The 17,650-nt window shown below is 37.4% G+C and overlaps 1 protein-coding gene across 1 annotated transcript in view; it reads left to right on the forward strand.

The window, feature by feature from the left end:
* The window catches only part of fut8b (fucosyltransferase 8b (alpha (1,6) fucosyltransferase)), a 144,711-nt gene extending 129,034 nt beyond the window's left edge, over positions 1–15,677 (forward strand). The window contains exons 8-11 of the mRNA XM_077219533.1: positions 8,877–9,123; positions 11,649–11,825; positions 12,578–12,728; positions 14,950–15,677. Of these exons, the coding sequence (XP_077075648.1) occupies positions 8,877–9,123; positions 11,649–11,825; positions 12,578–12,728; positions 14,950–15,279 (905 nt within the window). The 3' untranslated portion in view covers positions 15,280–15,677. The remainder of the gene's footprint in view (positions 1–8,876; positions 9,124–11,648; positions 11,826–12,577; positions 12,729–14,949) is intronic.
* Positions 15,678–17,650: the final 1,973 nt, after the last annotated feature.

Genomic DNA, 17,650 nt, shown 5'->3' on the forward strand with positions numbered 1-17,650 from the left:
TTCATTAATAGAAGATTGCTCACCCCTCCTTTCTCTTTCTCTCTCTTTTTCTCTCTCTATGTTCGTTCCACTTCTATACATTGTGTGTTTGAAAAGCTCCTAGGATCCTAAGGATCCTGTGGAAATCTAACAGGATATTGCCCATATTAAGAAGCTGTTATATAACGTCTATATGATATCTATGATGTAATGTTTGATTTTATTGGTTAGACTTGTATTCTTTTGTTTAAGACTTTCACTATATAAACCCTAGACAAAGGATATTGGGTTGAGCTTCTACTCCAACCAGCGCTGGTGTATTGTATTATCTGTTCATAATAAAGGACCAAGATTTGGGGCACTTTTCGTTTGGACCATTTCATTTCCATTTCTAACAGTTAGTTAGTAGTGTGTTAAACTGGCGGTTATGGTAAGAGCGGGACATTTCCCAAACACACTCGAAGCGCTTGACCAATCACAACACACTGCTCCGGCCGGCCAATCAGAGCACAGTGTGCTTTTCAGAAGGAGGAGCTTCATAGAGACAGGAACTAAACAGAGCGTTACCAAAGTCCTTTTAGGCAAGTCATGCAACTCGGCCGCCATCTTGGCAATGACTCCGGGCAGCTATTTTGGACTAACAAGACCAGGCTCCTATCTAAATGAATGGGCAGAGAGTCAGAGCTGCATTTTTTGTCTGGTCACCGGGACATAAAAACTGCATGTATAGAAACAGCAGTAAAATATGATAAAAATCACTGAAAAATGTTGATGACTTTGCCCCAAAATAAGGTTTAAAAATGCCTTTTTCCCCACAGGTTATACTTTAACTACGCATGCGCAAGGGTTCTCGACACCAACTTCACTTAAACAAATTCTTAATGTCAGCCAGTGCCTTCGCGTTGTTATCACCCTCTTCAATGTGGATTAATCTGATCTTGCACACAACACAACTCGCTGTCGCCAAATCGTCTCCACTGTCGCAAACCTCAACTGTGCGCATGCGTCAGTGGAACCAGACGATTGGCTTAAATGTTTCCCGGCTCGACTGTTAAAAGCAGACGACTGGCTTTCCAGCGGGAGGGGCGGGACATGTGCATACAATTATTATTTGCGCTCCGGTAACTTGTACTTGTTATCTGTTCCTACGGTTCGTTCGTACAGAGCTTGATAAGAAGGCTTTTAGTTATGCAGCCCCAGCCACCTGGAACACATTACAGACTGATTTGCAATTGCGAATTCTGATTTCTTTTGGTGAATTTAAACAACGCGTGAAAGTTTTGGAAATGGATGCCATAAATTGTTGTCACTGTATTTAAAATAACTAAATCTTTTAAACCTATGGTATGTATAAATTGTACTTTTAAGTAGTCTGATGTTGTTTGTTTATGTATCTTGAGGATCTTGTTAAATGTTCCTTGTTGTTGTGCGTGTGCTTGGTGTTCGTATTTGTAACTGTGCACTGTTAGTATGCTGCCATTTTGGCCAGGTCTCTCTTGGAAAAGAGGTTTTAAATCTCAATGAGATCATCTGGTTAAATAAAGGTTGAATAAAAAATAAAAAAACGCCATCTTTGGCGTTACGGGTTTTCCCTATATAGTTGTATTGAGGATTGAGAAAGTGGCATGTCTCTATATAAATTGTCTCTGGCGTTACTGACAGACTGGAAGAGAGGAGCTGCAACAATGTCAAACATGGGGAAAATATTTTTTGAACATTCAAGCATCATAAACCTAATCTAGTAGAGACCAAAATCAAAACTTTGTGAAATAGCATAATAGGCCCTCTTAATAATACGTATTTGTAATATTTGTATGTATTTTTGGAGCTTGACAGCGTCTATCCCTTTACTTTCATTGAATAGAAAAGAGCAGCGTGTTCCAGGCCAGTAAATGATTTTTAATTTTATGAGCTGTCCCTTTAAAAACTATTTATCTAGCGAATAAACATCCACAGCTCCTGCTTCTCTGGCTCTTTCTTCTGGCCTGTGTCTCTTTGTCTCTCTCTGTTTCTCTGGAGGGTGTTTGTGAAAGGACTCCGGGTAAGTGACCTGTTTAATCTGACGTGTCCAGACTTCTGCCCCGAGACCAGCGCCAGTCATTCCAGCACGAGGGAGAGCGAGTGTGTGTGTGTGTGTGTGCAGGAGCACTCAAACGGGTCACCTTGATGACTTTTGAAGAAACTCGCTTTCAGAACACTTTGGGAATATTCCTTCAGATCAAAGTCTCTCTGGTTTCCTCCCTCCGCCGTCCTCTCGCGCTCTTGTCCTTCCTTTGCCCCGTCTTACACAAACTGCACCATTAAATCGAATCAGTCTTTATTTCTCAGGGGTGACTTTGTATCTGCACGGCAACCACATAAACCATGCAACGCTTTAATGCAGTTAAACGCTACAGGAGACATCAGCATCAAACATTTATGAAAACCTGTGACAGGTTGAGCGTTTACTCTTTGCGGTTAGCTGATGAAAATCCACTGAAATGCGGTAAACTCAAGAGTAGGTTATGCTAGAATATAAAACTGAAACAATGCTCAAAATGCTCCAAGTTACTACATTTGTCTACCATATACAGCCTACAGTTACTGGCTAATGAACTACTGTATATCACATTGCAGAAGACTTGAGCGCAAAAGCATGTTTTGGGCTCTATTTTTCCTCATTTAGCAGCAGTGTTGGTGTTGTTTGGAGCACACAGGTGCATGCAGACAGATGCTGATAGGAGTGAGCGATTGTCTTCAGGTGTAGCTGCTGCGCTCTTGTTAAAAAAAATTGGATGTTTTCTTTGTTTTTACCTCCGCTAGATGCATTGTGAATTGGATGTGCTTTAAAAGATGGTTTGTTGTCTGTATGAAACATTTGCATGCATCTTAAAATCATGATAGATGGGTTGAGTGAGCAGTGCCAGGTTGAGCTATTGATACTAATTGTCCGGCGCTCTTTCAAATTCTATTGAGCTTCTACCTTGAAAGCATCATTGGCAATGCAGTAGGCAGATAAATGCTTTGTTTTGGCCATTTTGGCAGCGTTGCATGTTTCTACAATCCCGGAATGCATTGTGATTAGCTCAGTATTTTATTCAACAAAGGTTTGATAGAAAAAAAAGGCTCCATCCAATTAAAAATGAACCATTTCACCCAGCATCTATTGTTTCACCCGGCTAGCAAAATGACGATGTCGTTTCAAAAATTATTTTATTTCTGCTATTTTCTGTAAAATGAATGTAGATGCGGACAGACTTTCAAAAGTGGCCATAAAGGTTGCATTAAAGTGGTCCATATGATTTGTGTGCTTTTTTCCAAGAGTTCTCAGGTCAGATGTTAAATTTATTTTAGGAACATATTGTCATTTTGTAAAGTTTATGTAAGGGATATTGTCCCTCATCACCCTGTCTGGGGTTTATTCTCAGATAACAACCGGCTGGATGTACATTATCCTACTTATTACACGGCTATTTGCCACGTAAGTAAATAATTAGACACAAAATATTGATCTGAGTCTAAATATTTTATCAGGTCTTTAAATGCAAAGCTTCCGCGGAGAGAGCAGTTCAAACTAAACAGACAATTAAGAGATCCGGTATACAGTCATTCATATCACTTATTACACAGAATTTTGCCACATAAATGATGCTGACTTCAGTGACCCGGATGAGCCTATGTTTCTGTTTTCAGCGGTTCTTATCTGGGAATAATATACCGCTGGATGGTGCGATTGACCAATCAGAATCAAGTATTCCACAGAGCCGTGTAATAATCATTTTTAACACTTTCCCCTCCTTCATTTTTGAAAAAAGTTGTCAGCCAACACCAGCATTTGTGATCATTTTTTTTCCACAAGTTTCATGAACCGCAAAATATTTTGTAGAATGAATATCTGAATAAGCAATACATCAAAAGAAACAACAGCCTCTGTTTTTAAACAAAAAAAAACAGTTTTGTTCTAGCTTAATGCATTATTTTTTTAGCAAAAAGCTGAGAAAATCCTTTTTTTTTTTTCAAAGACTACAAGCAGATCAGATTCAGAACGATGAACAAAACACAGATGGAGTAGATGAGTCCATCAACACACTCAAAGCTTCACAGTCCTTTAACTCGTCCTGGGTCGACATTTCATTCAGTAACATTAGGCAGTTTTGATTTATATGATGTTTCATGTTGAAAATTGCGTTATTTTCATTGTGCATCTGCTTACATATGCTATCGCTTGTTTCTGCTTCTTATTTCCCAGTGTTTTGATCAGGAGATTCAGTAATCTTTCAGAAGATGTGTTATAGCGCCCCTTACCGTAAAACAGTGAAAACATGGAAAGCCAGAAATTTCCATCAAAACCAGGACGCGTTGTCTCATAAATGACGGAAATATCCGTCAATGTTGAGGAAAGAGTTAAGTAAAAAAAGTAAGCACCGAGTTAGAGGCCCTAGACGGCATGAACTGAGAAAATACACAACTTCAATGCAATGCAAGTCACTTTGGATAAAATGGTCTGCCAGCGTCTGTATTTGTGTGTGGGTTAGGATGCCTGAAGCTCACTGACAGTAGAAAAGGTTTGGAATAAAGCCAGTGTTGCATTATTGAATGGACTCTATGCTCACCAACTGCCTACGAATTTCCTCTAAAATCTCAGAGCTGCACGAGCATTCAGTATTGCTCTCCCATAGCAATATAGTATATTATATACACTGCCCGACCAAAAATAATCGCTGTTTGGATTTAAATAGGCAAATGCTTAAGAGTCTATGATTTGATCAGTGATTGTTATGTTTCTATCATGTTATATGTTTTGCAACAGATCTTCTAACTCTAATTGATGGAGTGTGTAGATTTTCATTTTTTTTAAAACATGTACAGTATGAAGACACATCATGACCATATTCCAGGAGGACAATGTCAAGATTCATCAGACTCAGATTGTGAAAGAATGGTTGTGAGAGAGAATGAAGGATCATTTTCACACATGAATCGGCTCCTCTGAGTCCAGAGCTGAAATTCATTGAAAGTCTTTGGGATGTTCTGGAGGAGACTTTACAGAGTGCTGGACTCTTGCATTGACAATACAAGATCTGGACCAAAAATTGATGAACCTCTTAACATCACAACATTTATTTCCATCAGGAGCTGCATAAAATTTTGGTCAGGATCTTGTTTTGACAATGCAAGTGTCTGTAATGGTGTATGTCCTCCACAGACATGGGCAGTATTTCAATTAAATGTATTTCAAATACGTATTTAATTACTTAAGTGTATTTTGTAATTTGTATTTTGCAGGTGTGGAAAAAATAAAATGTAGTTTGTAACAAAATATTTTGAGGGAGTGTATTTAGAGTATTTCAAATACTTAAATACTTAAGAAAAATCACCATAGTAAATGATTTTGCCATATTTTCGGTCTGATGTGGTGTACTTGTCTGATGTTGGCAATGGCAATGTCCAGGTTAGATGCACGAAAATCACGTGACACCCTGTAGACCGGGCTCCCTCCAAGAAGTGAATGAGTTTTGAACTCTTAAAAACGGCATTAAGGTAAAGTGTTTTGTGAAAAATATACTGTCTACTCACACACATATTGCACACTGAACGGCATTATAGAGAAAATAATGTGCCTTATGAGATCAATGCACTGTGTTGTCATTCATAAAAGTACATCATAGGCCCTACCTATTATGAAACAGCGCGTCTGTCGTAACTCCACTGAAATCTCCATGCTAAGCAAGCATTCACAATATAACATACATCTGCAGTTTTTACACGTTTTTAAACGTATTACATATGAGAAATATTGATATTGATATTGTATAAAATAATCATCAATCCTATTGTTTTTCAGTAATTGCGCACGCAGCGCGATTCTACTATGGAAAAGGCACACGGGGTCAGGGCAGTTAAAGTCTCGTGTGTAAAACAAACCCACACATATTATGATTAATATGATTAATCATATATATATATTATGATTAAAATGGAATTTTGATTTTGTGACGAAAATTCTCAGTCTGTTATTTTTACACAAAAATCGCTGCAAAAGATGCTTTCCAAAAGATTTTATCTTAGTTTTTGTCCAACTCCATTGACTTGTGTTGGATGTTCTGTGAGGTACGGTATTACTCCGCCGCCGGAGACGGAAATGGGGTTGTTTGTATTCTTTCTGTAGTTATACAGTCGCGGTATCGTAGGCTACGCTATCCAAACATTGGCAAAGGTGCATTATCGCCACCAACTGGGCTGGAGTGTCTATTATACAAGCTCTCAACGGAAGAATGTCCGGTTGTGAGGCGTTTGGAAAAATAGGTCCACAGTTTTACAACGAATGGTAAAACACCTGTTGGAAAGCATCTTTTGCTCCGATTTTTGTGTGAGCATATCAGTGAACACCACAGACCACTCGGTGAGTTTCACGTCTTTGTAAACTAAAGTTTAATGCGTTTTATGAATGATTCTTCCAGTGCCCCTATGAAACCATTGTGGAGGTGGGGGGGTACTAACACAGAAACCGAAAATTCTTGTGACAGCAGCATGTGTCCAAATTTCAATCTTAACCGTTCTATCTGATTAGAAACGATCTTAAAACAGGGCTTTAACTGTAAAATACCGAACTTGTCCTTTAAGGCACGAGTAGAGTAACAGTGATAATATGGCTACGTAGCCTACATCAAACATGTTTTGCTATTAAGGGCAGCCTACCACACCATTGATGTGAACTTAGCTATACATGCCATTTACGTCAGAGGGAGCTATTTCAGGCCCTGTAGAGATTTAGTGAAATGCCCATACTTTTTTATTTTGCTATTTCGCCATTTTGAATTTACACATTTCTCATATTTGTGTTATTGCTACTATTTGTGTTATTGACCTTTCAGTAATAAAAAAAAGACTTAAGATTATTGTGGGAGTATTTTTGTATTTTCAAAATACTAATTAATTGTATTTTATTTAAATACATTTTTCACATCAGTATTTTGTATTTTATTTTGTTACATTTCATGAGCCAGTATTTGTATTTTGTAACAAAATAGTTTTTGATGTATTTGTGCCCAACTCTGGTCCTCCAGTTATTCAGGTTGCAGGATTGCCGTGCCGAATGACTAAAGAAATTTTTTCAGCAAGATGGTAGAAAACTGTACATTTTTTGTCTATTACCACCCACTGCAAATTATACCAACAACGGAAATAAGTGCAGTTACAATAGCTTAATATGAGGGAGAGCGCTGCTATAGGCAAGGCAAGTTCATTTATATAGCACATTTCATACACTATGGCAATTCAAAGTGCTTTACAGAAAGGAATTAAAATAATCACAAAATAAATGCAAGGAAAATTAAAACAGTTATAAAAGAGATATATGATACAGTTGAAAAATGAATTAAGAGTGAAAAGATGCATAGATATACTTCTATGTATCTTTGCCTGATGAGAAGACACTTCTCATCAGGCAAAACACCGGTGTATCATATTTTTCACTAAAACTCCCAGTTTTACACTTTGATTAGTATTACACTGTGTCTGTGGTGTTCCTTATATAGAGTGACCATATTATATTGCAATAGGTAGAAAATATCAAATCAAAACTAGTTAGCACATCATTTGTAACTGAAAGGGTTTAATGACAATATATGGTTATGGTTACACTTAATAGTTACAAAATACAAAAAACTTTAAACCATTTATACAAATACCATTAATTGTACCCAGCATACATATAAAATGTTACCTGAGAGATAGAAAGAGAGAGCGAGTGTGTAGAGAGTAAGAGACAAAGCAAAGAGAGAGAGCCCCAAGAAAGGGACCCAGAGAATAAGAGAGCGCAATCTTCTTTTATCCCTTCCTTAACCATGTGACCAAAACCCAAATGTGAGACGTTCAAACTGACCAGTCAGATAATTACAACTTTCCCCATCGTACTAAAGCTGTGACGATTAGAAGACACCCGATGTCCACATGTCTTGGACTACAGGCCTTGATCACTATCAGCACATCTTTGTCTTTAGGAACTCCAAATGGTCCTTGGGTTAAGAAAGAGGGGGTTGAAAACAGTAAAGCAAATGTCTTTGTTCATTTTCAAATATATTTGATCATTTTCAACCTTATAAGTCCAGCACTCTGGAAAGTCTCCTCCAGCACATCCCAAAGACTTTCAATGAATTTAAAGGGAAAGTTCACCCAAAAATGTAAATTACTCTCCCTCATGTTGTTCTAACCCCGCAAGACCTTCGTTCATCTTCGAAACACGAATTAAGATATTTTTGATGAAATCTGAGAGCTGGATCACTCCTCCATAGGCTTCAAAGGGATTGAAACTTGCCAGCCCCGAAAAGTTATTAAAGACATTGTTAAAATAGTCCAAGTGACTACAGTGGCTCAATCTTAAGTTTATCAAGCGACGAGAATACTTTTTGTACGCAAAAAACAAACAAAAATAATGACTTTATTTCAACTATTCATTTCCTTCTCAGTGGGCCTCGAGTCAGTTCGCTAGTGTAATAGCGCAGCGCTTCTGTGACTATTTTAACGATATCTTTAATAGTTTTTTAAGAGCTGGCAAGTGTCAATCCCTTAGAAGCCTATGGAGGAGTGATCCAGCTCTCAGATTTCATCAAAAATATCTTAATTCGTGTTCTGAAGATGAACGAAGGTCATACGGGGTTGGAACAGAATTTACATTTTTGGGTGAACTATCCCTTTAAATTCATTGAAAGTCTTTGGGATGTCTGAAGGAGACTTTCCAGAGAGCTGGACTTATAAGGTTGAAAATGATCAAAGATATTTGACTGGACTGAGGAGAGCCGATTCCTGTTTCACTTGTATATACAGGTTCATCACAATAGGGAAGAAAAGACCGCCACAACGTCCGTTTCATGCCGACTCTAAACTTTGAAATGCTGATATAATGTGTTTGTGTACAGGTGAGGCTCATGACCGGGACGTTCAGGTGGTGGAGCTGCCCATTGTCGACAGTCTTCACCCCAGACCCCCGTACCTTCCCCTCGCTATCCCAGAAGACCTTGCTCCTCGACTGCAGCGTCTGCATGGTGACCCGTCCGTTTGGTGGGTGTCTCAGTTCGTCAAGTACCTGGTCCGTCCTCAGGCCTGGCTGGAGAAGGAGATCCAAGAAACCTGTGTCAAACTGGGCTTTAAACACCCTATTATTGGGTCGGTACATCTCTCATCTTCTCTCAGTCTATCAGATAATCATTTTATTTGTCTTCTCACATTTCTGTGTGTGTGTGTTATCTGTGCCCGTGGCACACGCGTCTGGGTGGGTGTTACGCTGATTAAACACTGCGAGATAAAGATGATGACACACGATAATGACAATTAACATGACTCCCAATCATGATGAAATTAATGAGAATAACTGAGAATTGAATGATTGCGGCCCCATAGGAAGCATCATTCTCTCATGACAGCGCTGTAATATAATAACCCAAATAATATAATAAAGTAGATCTACAATGAAGCATAGAGATCAGATGAAAAGAGAGAGATAGACAAAGACTAATGTGTTTGGTACGTAGAGTAAGTACTTGATTTCTGCTCTTGTTTCGGAAAATGTTCCTGTCAGTTTAATTTGAATGCTATTTTTTTTTTCATTAAAAATATGTAAAGCATCAGTGAAGTATTGAAGTTCAGTGCGTGCGTCGTTCTTTAAATCATGTGTTTGTTGATGCTGTGCTAGTACTTATTTTCACTGATAAATGATCAGACTTTCAGACTTTCCTGGCAAATGATATATATATAAAAAAAGATGAATTCCCATTGACTAGAAGTGAATTGATTTGCTTATATGAAGTAACTGGATATGTTAGGAATAAATTAACATGCAAAGGAGAAGGGTTCACTGCAAAAATGATGTTCTTCCTCAGTATTTTTGTCTTGTTTTCTGGTACAAATATCGAAACATTCTTAAATCAAGATACATGTACTTGAGTTTCACAGTGACTAAAGATTATAAGTCTCGATTTCTGAAATTTGTTTAATCAGAATTATGTGGGGAAAGAAATGCAAATAAAGTCAGAAAAATAAACTTAATTTTAAGGTAATTTTTCTGACCCCACTGGCAGATTTTTTTCTTCTCGTTTTAAGCAAAAACTTGATTTTGATACTTTTTTTAGATAAAAAAGTATTATCTTAAGTAATTTTCTTCCTCAAGTAAATGCATTTTGATTTAAGAATGTTTATATATATATACTAGAAAACAAGACTAAAATAGTGAGGATGATCATAATGTTTTGCCTTGTTGCTTTGGTTGCATTGCATGATATGTGATATAGATCATTAAAAATGACATTAATTTACATGTTTTCATGGTTAAGACTACATAAGTAGCTCAAACAGTTTTGACATTTATGCATTTGGCAGATGCTTTTATCCAAAGTGACTTACATTGCATTCAAGGCAGTTCTGCTATTTAAAGGGTCATTCCACCGGTGGAGACATGAATATGTATTGAAAGTGGGTCATATATGTAGTAGAATAGTATCATAAATTTCTAATTTGGGACCTTCTTGGCCGATAAAAGGCAGAAAATGACTTTTTAGTGCTTGTGGATTGTAGACAACAATCCCCATAGTGCATTGCAATGCTCAGCTCCGCAGACCACTCCCACTACAGTAGCTAGCTTAACTGCAAGATATTTGTGCAATGAACCTGCCACGTTAGCGTGTTAACAAAATGAAAATAAACTTACTTTACAGAAAGACGACCATTTGACCCTGTAGGATTTGGCTGACGTTGCCAGTTGACCTTAGGTATTCTAAAGTAGGTCTCCAGGACGCCGCTACCCATATGGGGTGCGAAACTCGGGTGAGCAACAACACACACGTCCGTGTCATCCTCCGATTCCGTAGCACCGCTGGAATTCTCGGCAGCAGACAGACTCTTGTTCTGTGTCCATTTGCGCACAGTGAGAGCACAGGCACCACCAATCTGCCCCAGCTCGAGCCATTGCGGGCTCCTCGTCCTCGTCTCGTCGGCTGTGGTGATAGCAGCTTCAGCCGCCTCCGGTTCCTCCATAGCCCTCAGCTGCTCGTCGCTATACTGTGGCTCATAAAGGTAGCCACGAACATCCGTTTCTACCATAACTTCGTCAAAATCCAGATCCTCCATAATGGATCCGTCTGCGTATTCAGTACCTTCGTCCATAGTTTCAAAAAGTTTCTCCCGGTGAAATCAAACGCACCGGCACTGATCTGTGATTGGTCTGTTAGCGCATTAGGTCCAACCCCCTATGGGCGGGTTTGAAAGGGCGGGAACTAGTGCTTGTAGTCTTCACAGAAATCCCCCCCTTTTACACTTCCTCCTACAATGACGTAAAATGACGATTTTTGCGTCATTGTAGGAGGAAGTGAAAAAGGTAAATAGAGGATTTCTCTCGTCTCAGGGGAAAATGAGAGAGTGTTGCACAACCATTCAATAGTATGACTGGATTTCTAACAATGAAAATCTTAATGCAAATGGGTGGAGTGACCCTTTAAGCTACAGGTAAAAATAGGATTTCCAATTAGAATATTCAAAGCAGTTTACATCATTCACACTGTTGTTCAAAACTCAGATTAGCAAAATCGACTTGGCCACTACATACCTCTCAGATGACAAATGAAGGGATAGTCCTAATTGTTTCTAAACAGAAGCAGATAAATCCAGTTGAACAAACTCAAAGTGTCTCTTTCTTCCAGTGTCCATGTAAGACGGACAGATAAAGTCGGGACGGAGGCGGCGTTTCACCCCATAGAGGAGTACATGGTCCATGTGGAGGAACAGTTCCAGTACATGGCTCAACGGGGACACGTGGATAAAAAACGAGTGTATTTGGCCACCGACGACCCCTCGCTGTTACAGGAAGCAAAAACCAAGTGAGTTTTGAGTCCTGAAAGGGATTTTGACAAATGCTACAAAAGTGCAGAGAAAGAGAGGCAGACAACACAAAAAACTGCTTCTGATCTAGTCACTTTTATTTTGCTCTCACTGAGTTAAAAGCATCAAAGGTTTCTACAAATAAACACTGCAGTTCATCATTGAATGCTGCAAAATGAAGAAATATATATTTTAGATGGTTTCATAAGCTCACATTACATTATATAAATACACACATTTCCTGTGAGAGGTATAATTAATTTACTTTAAATTTAAATTCAATTGTATTTGAAGGTTATAATTTATTTATTTTATTTTATTTATAACCATATATAAATCAGAATTTATCATTAAAATGTTTACATTTTATTTATAGTTATATAATGAAAATGTATATATTTGATGAGTCATCAGTATTTTAAATGTATTATGCACTTTTTTCATCTTCCAATTTGAAAATGTAAGTTTATAATTTATTTATTCATAATGTATTTGTTTGGAATTTATTTATTTTATATGTAACCATGTATAAATGAAAATGTATAATTACAATTGTTACATTTTACACATAGTTATATAATGAAAATATATTTGATGAGTCATCAATATTCTAAATGTGATTTGTGCTATTTTCATCTTTCAAAATGTTCATTTTAAACCTGGAAGATGAAAATAGTGTCGGGGGGTGATGTGCACCACAAGTTGTTAAAATATTGTTTAATGTATTTTTTATATTTTAAATGTTTTTCAGGTACGCTGACTATGAGTTCATCAGTGACAACTCCATCTCTTGGTCAGCAAGTTTACACAACCGTTACACAGAGAACTCCCTCAGAGGCGTCATCCTGGACATCCACTTCCTGTCGCAGACTGACTTCCTGGTTTGCACCTTCTCCTCACAGGTACATAGACCATGTCGTACAAAAACTATGAGACAGTGTGATTGTCAAAACATTTGGCAACTAAACATACTTTTACTAGGTTTAGTAAAAACATGTTACAATGTTTACATGGTAGTGACTGGTAGGCTACTCATTTTTATTATTGCTTGACACAAATTCACGATTTTTACTCAATTCTTGTAATTTGATTCCGATCTTGATTCAATATTGATTCATATTAGGTAGGAAAAAATATCTCACCTAATGCTATACAGAGAGCCCTGTCAGCTGGTATTATTATTAAAGGTTAAAAATAACAACTCAATTAAATAGAATGTGGTTTTTATTATAATAACAACGTTATTATATTTGAATGATATAAGTAAAAATACAATAAATATGTAATATAGTTCACATAGGCTATTTAACAAAATACTCTATCGCTAATTCTTCTAGCCAACTAAAGTGCTATAAATGGCATTCCTGAAGTAAATGTGACGTATTGTTCACCAGCTGTTTTATTGACTTCTTTCCAATGTTGAAAAAAACTAGCTAATTGATCAATATTATGTATGAGGCACAAACATTTTGGTAAGTTTGTACTGTATCTTTCAACATGCCTATTGTTCAATCGTGTTTATTGGTGATGATCGGTTCACGTGCCACTTTAACTGAGGCGCTACAACTATAATTCATGTCACATTTACAAGCGCCAAAACGGTATTTATTGTTTGAATTTCTAAATAAAATGAACAGAATCTGAGAGCTGAGAATTTGTTACATATCAAAATGGACCTTCTCTGTCTCGTCTGTCGGCGTCAGTGTTCTCTTTGCTTCGCGATTTTTCTTTGCGTGAGAAAATAGATGTGTGAGTGTGTGAAAAGTGTCGATTGCGTGATTCAGCGTGAGAGTTGGCAGCCCTGGTGACGTCACATGGGCAAAGACATTTGCATATGCATTCCTCCAGTGCAATCATTGACGAATAGTTTTACATCATCGCAACATAGGCCCCGCCCACATGCGTTCAGTCACTTAATGGCTGGCACTCGCCTGCACCGGATGAGAACGCCTCGTCAAATCAAACAGAAGCCATTATAATCACGGACGCTGTCTACATTAGACACAGTATAGAGACGCGAGTTCAGTTTCTGACGCAGTCCAAGCGTTTGAGTCTGTCGACGACAGGACAAATGAAAAAACATTCGCTTTGATGCATCCAGTTTAAACTGATCATTTGCTCATTTCTTTAGAGACTTCAGAAGGATCCCAGTGTGAGAAACAAGTGTATGGTTTATTTTAATGGCGTCATGGATCGAGTCGGAGGATTATATGTTTGCTCAGAGCATTTGACTACAGATTATTTTGTCTGTAAATTACGGTTTTATATAATTTTTTTCAAAACACTAACTCATGCGCAATACCAAAGATACTGTTTCCTATGAAATTACGTTAGCCAATCATAACAGTGGCCATTTACTGACAAGCCTTAAAGGAGCAGCGCCTTATAAACAAGTCATTTCAGACCAGAGGGTCAGAATGAGGGTTGAAAATCTTTTTTTTTCTTTTGTGCAAAAAAAAACTTTATTAACATAATAAGTGAACCTCAAGGTACATATTAAAATATATATTTTTAAATCCATCCCTTTAAATACCTACACTAATAAACTTGACCGAACAATGAACAATACTTTGAAATTGGTAAAACTTAACAAAAAGGTTCCATTTGTTAGCATTAGTTAACTACATTAGTTAACATGAAACATACTTGTAAAGCGTTTATTAATCTTAGTGAATGTAAATTTCATTCAGTTGTATCTGTGAATATCATTTAATGGACCTGAGCCGACATGAGCAGATGTATTTTTGTTTACACTTTACAATAAGGTTCATTAGTTATTACTGTAGTTAATTCAATTTAAACCATGAGCAATACATTTGTTACAGTATTTGTTAATCTTTGTTAATGTCAGTTAATAAAAATACAGCTGTTCATTGTTAGTTCCCGTTAGTTCACAGTGCATTAACAAATGTTAACAAACACAACATTTGTAATAATGTATTAGTAAATGTTGAAATTAATATTAACTAAGAGTAATAAATGCTGTTAGTTCATGTTAACTAAGGTAGTTAAGTAATGTTAACTAAAGAACCTTATTGTATAGTGTTACCGTATTTTTTAACTAACATTAATAAAGATTAATAAACACCACTTTGTTGCTGTGTGTGTGTGTGTGTGTGTCAGGTGTGCCGTGTGGCTTATGAGATCATGCAGACTCTTCACCCGGACGCCTCCGCTTTCTTCCGCTCTTTGGACGACATCTACTACTTCGGTGGACAGAACGCACACAATCAAATGGCCATCTACCCACACCAGGCCCGCACGCCTGAGGACATCCCGCTGGAGCCCGGAGACGTCATCGGAGTGGCCGGGAACCACTGGGACGGATACTCCAAAGGGGTCAACCGCAAACTGGGACGCACCGGCCTCTACCCGTCCTATAAAGTGAAGGAGAAGGTGGAGACGGTGAAGTATCCCACTTACCCCGAGGCAGACAAGCTGCTGAGCTTATAGAACAACAGAGATTAATAATCACGAACTCGCCTTGCCGAGGATCGCCGGATGGATGTAACTTTTATTCTAACCTGACTGAGGTTTGTATAAATTGCATAAGGATCTCATAGACTGATGTGGACATCGAGAGGCTTTGAAACGGCTCTCAGATCAGCAGAAGCAAATGATTCAAGCATCTTTTTTATTATTATTTTTTTTGTTTGTTTTTTTAATATTCTCTTGCCGCCTTTGCCACTTTCTCTGTCCTACAACTCAAACTGGAGTGAATCTCACAGAGGATGTCAGGAATATGTTTAGGTCACATTTCATCCACAAAATCAACAGAAAAAGTAAGAACTTATTTATTTATTTATTACATTACGAAAATTAAGCCTATATGAAATAATACCTCAAATTATATTATTTACATGAAAATTAGTGTTTGTTTCTTGTCATTTATAATGTGTATGTTTATTTATAACGTATTTGTTTAATTTATTCACACTTACCATTTTAAAAAATAGGTTTATTTTTTATTTTCACATTATGTTAGTATTTCTTATGCTATTTATTAAATGAGGATGAATTACAAACTCAGAACTTTCTGGGACATTAAAGCAATGCAAATTGGAGTTAAAATGTATTTATAATTAATTTTAAATCTATTTATTTATTTTGTATTTATTTATTTATTTATAATTACATTTATGGTAATAAGCACATAATGAAAATATATTATTTCAATTATTTTCACAGTATGGTAGTATTTGCCTTTTGTTTATCCTGATTTAAAAAAATTGTAATTAAACGTTTAGTCACAAACAGTATAATCTTCAAATTGCAGAGAAAATGTAATTTCTTATTTCTTTCGTTTGATTTAGTGGTGAAATATGATCTGGACATTTTCTTGAAATTGTGTTTCTCATTTTTTCATCATCACGCTGTGCTCTTAAGTTCTCGATCTGTCTTAAGATTTTGTCATTTATGTGTGTTTACACAAACTATTTGTGCTTTATTTATTGTGGATCCAGAGCGGTGCCTGAAATGAAAGGAAGTGGCTTTGGAGAACTTTAATATATATAAAAAAGGAATTATTAAATGGTTGTTAAGGTAACTTGACAATTTACCCATAGTTGTCAAATGACTCATTGTTACTGATCCCTGAATCATTTGGCATTTTTACAAATCAACGCAGTTAAAAAAGAAAGAAAAAAGTTAGCATTAGTTTTGTAGTCAAATACAATAAGATAAATGTGATCTCATTAGATATTCATAAGTATTGTTATGTAAAGTGTAAACTAGCAATTTGTTTTACAATTGCACAGATACATTAAAACATAAATGTTTTGGCGTGTACTGTACAGCTTCAGAAAAGTACATGTTTAGAATTAATTTGTTTTGGTTCACAACATATTAAACAGGTTCCTGCTGTTCCACCAGAATTTGGTTCCAAGGGAATACATGAACTGATATAAAGTGCACCTTAAATGCAATGCAATTTGCTTTGGATAAAAATCAATGCTTTAAATAGGACCTATTATGCTTTTTTTCCATGCTCATCTTTCTTTAGTGTGTAATTTTGCAGTTTGAGCACAAATATTATTCTCTATATCAGTGTCAGTGTTTCTGAACTCCTGAAACGCCTCCATTGTAGTCTTGAGTTTCTTCCGGGAACAAACACGTCACAATATTCCTCATTTAAAGGTGAACTACGCAGGTTTTTTACCTCAACCGATCAGCTTCGGAGTCATTGGAATGGTTATATTACTCTTTTCGGGTTGAATGGTGGTCGTTTCGCACCCCCCTATCGCATGTGAGCGGAAAAAACACACTTGCAACTTTGAGCCGGCGGGTCGCCGGCCGCAGCATCAGGAAGTGTCGCGTGATATCAGGTCTCGCGATGTAACGAATTGCTTTACGGCAAAAAAGATCTGATAAAATTCTGATAAAATGAGCATCAAACAGAAATAACCCGGCGCCGTATACATGTGGTGTTCGAGGCGCACATACGATACAGACTGCCGACAGTTAAACAGGGCGCGCGCAGCTCTTAAAGGGACCACACCTTATTTCCACTCGTTACAGCTTCTATCCTACTGAACAGGTACTGGTGTACAGGAGGAGGGGATCCGGCCGTGAGTGCAGAGCCATCTCTGCGTGAGTGCTATTTACGACAGTACAAGTACTTCAAAGCCACTCTAGGAATTCCTACTTAGTGCTGCTTTAAATAATTCATATGCAGAATAAAGGGGCGGGGCCTGGTTGAGTTAGTTAGTAGTGTGTTGAAACTGGCGGTTATGGTAAGAGACGGGACATTTCCCAAACACACTCGAAGCGCTCGACCAAGCACAACACACTGATCCAGCCGACCAATCAGAGCACAGCGAGCTTT

Source organism: Siphateles boraxobius, unplaced genomic scaffold, assembly GCF_051911475.1.
Source record: "Siphateles boraxobius isolate OS27281-9 unplaced genomic scaffold, OSU_SipBor_1 8, whole genome shotgun sequence".
Classification (NCBI taxonomy): Eukaryota; Metazoa; Chordata; class Actinopteri; order Cypriniformes; family Leuciscidae; genus Siphateles; species Siphateles boraxobius.